General features: G+C 66.9%; 1 protein-coding gene across 1 annotated transcript; it reads left to right on the plus strand.

The window, feature by feature from the left end:
- The first annotated feature begins 59 nt into the window (after positions 1-59).
- EMIHUDRAFT_374524 (hypothetical protein) lies at positions 60-801 on the plus strand. Its single transcript, XM_005758401.1, has one exon. It carries the CDS (start codon positions 146-148, stop codon positions 449-451), a length of 306 nt encoding a protein of 101 aa, XP_005758458.1. The 5' UTR covers positions 60-145; the 3' UTR covers positions 452-801.
- Positions 802-1,239: the final 438 nt, after the last annotated feature.

Consider the following 1,239-nt stretch of genomic DNA (forward strand, 5'->3'; position numbering starts at 1 on the left):
GCGCTGGCGCTCGCGATCCCGCTCGCCGGTCCGGCGCCCGCGCTTCGAGCGCAACCAGCGCCACGAGCGCCGCTTTCGGTCGCGCTCGCCGGACTGCTCCCGCGCCCCGCCGCTCTGGCGCCAGCGCTCGAGGGAGGCGGAGGAGATGGAGGATGCGTGGCTGTGGCACCGGCAGCGCTTCGAGCCGCGCTGGCGCTCGCGATCCCGCTCGCCGGTCCGGCGCCCGCGCTTCGAGCGCAACCAGCGCCACGAGCGCCGCTTTCGGTCGCGCTCGCCGGACCGCTCCCGCGCCCCGCCGCTCTGGCGCCAGCGCTCGCCGCCCCGTGGTCCGCGCTCGCCGCCTCCTCGCCACCATTCGCCGCCTCGCCCACCGCCGCTCTATTATCGCCACCACTCTCCGCCTCGCCACCGGCCGCCGCCTCGCCGCCGATCGCCGCCTCGCCGCCGCTAGCCTGCCTATTCGCCAAAATCGGCACGCCGCCACGCCGGCGGAATGGCTTCGCGCACGCCTCGCAGATTCGTGTTCCCGCCCGAGTCAGGCGCGGAATTCCCCGAGTCACTCGACCAGCGCTGTGGTGTGACTCGGGAGGAGGCGTCCTCTACGGCTCTAGCACGCACACAAGGCTCAAGGGGCCCAACCCGCAGCAGCCAGCACAGCCGTGGGGGACGGATCACAGCACAGATGAGTCAGGGAAGTAGACCCGAGAACACAGAGGCGTGTGTACACAGAACATCGGCTAGCGTCGGAGCATTTGGACGCGGCCGCTGTAATTTTTCAGTGTATGTAGCTCTTACGAACATACCCGAGGGTGAACTGCTGACAGGGTTTGCGATGAGGAGCGATCCGAACGTGGCATTCGGGTGATTAGATCACTACCGCCGTAACGCAAGAGCACTGCGACGGATCGGGCTCATGCTAGCATCCACCTCGCGGGCCGACGTTCTGGCCCAGCGAGGCTGCTGCGGAGCACTGGCGGGCCGACTTTCTGGCCCAGCGAGGCCGCTGCGGGACACACCGGCGGCTCCGTTCGCTCCTCAAGAAACTCGGTATTGACCGCGCAAGATATAAAGGGTGTGTCCTAAGGGCTCTGCTCGCAAGGCGCCCGCGTCGCAGACGCGGTACCATTGACAAATCTGCAATATACCCCCACACGAGCAAATAGCAAAATCCGAATACCGTGCACGAACTGGGCGATGTGGGACCCAAGCCTTCAGCTGGTGCCAAGACATCGTAAAATG

This window comes from Emiliania huxleyi, assembly GCF_000372725.1.
Source record: "Emiliania huxleyi CCMP1516 unplaced genomic scaffold EMIHUscaffold_8661, whole genome shotgun sequence".
In the NCBI taxonomy this organism is placed as follows: domain Eukaryota; phylum Haptophyta; order Isochrysidales; family Noelaerhabdaceae; genus Emiliania; species Emiliania huxleyi.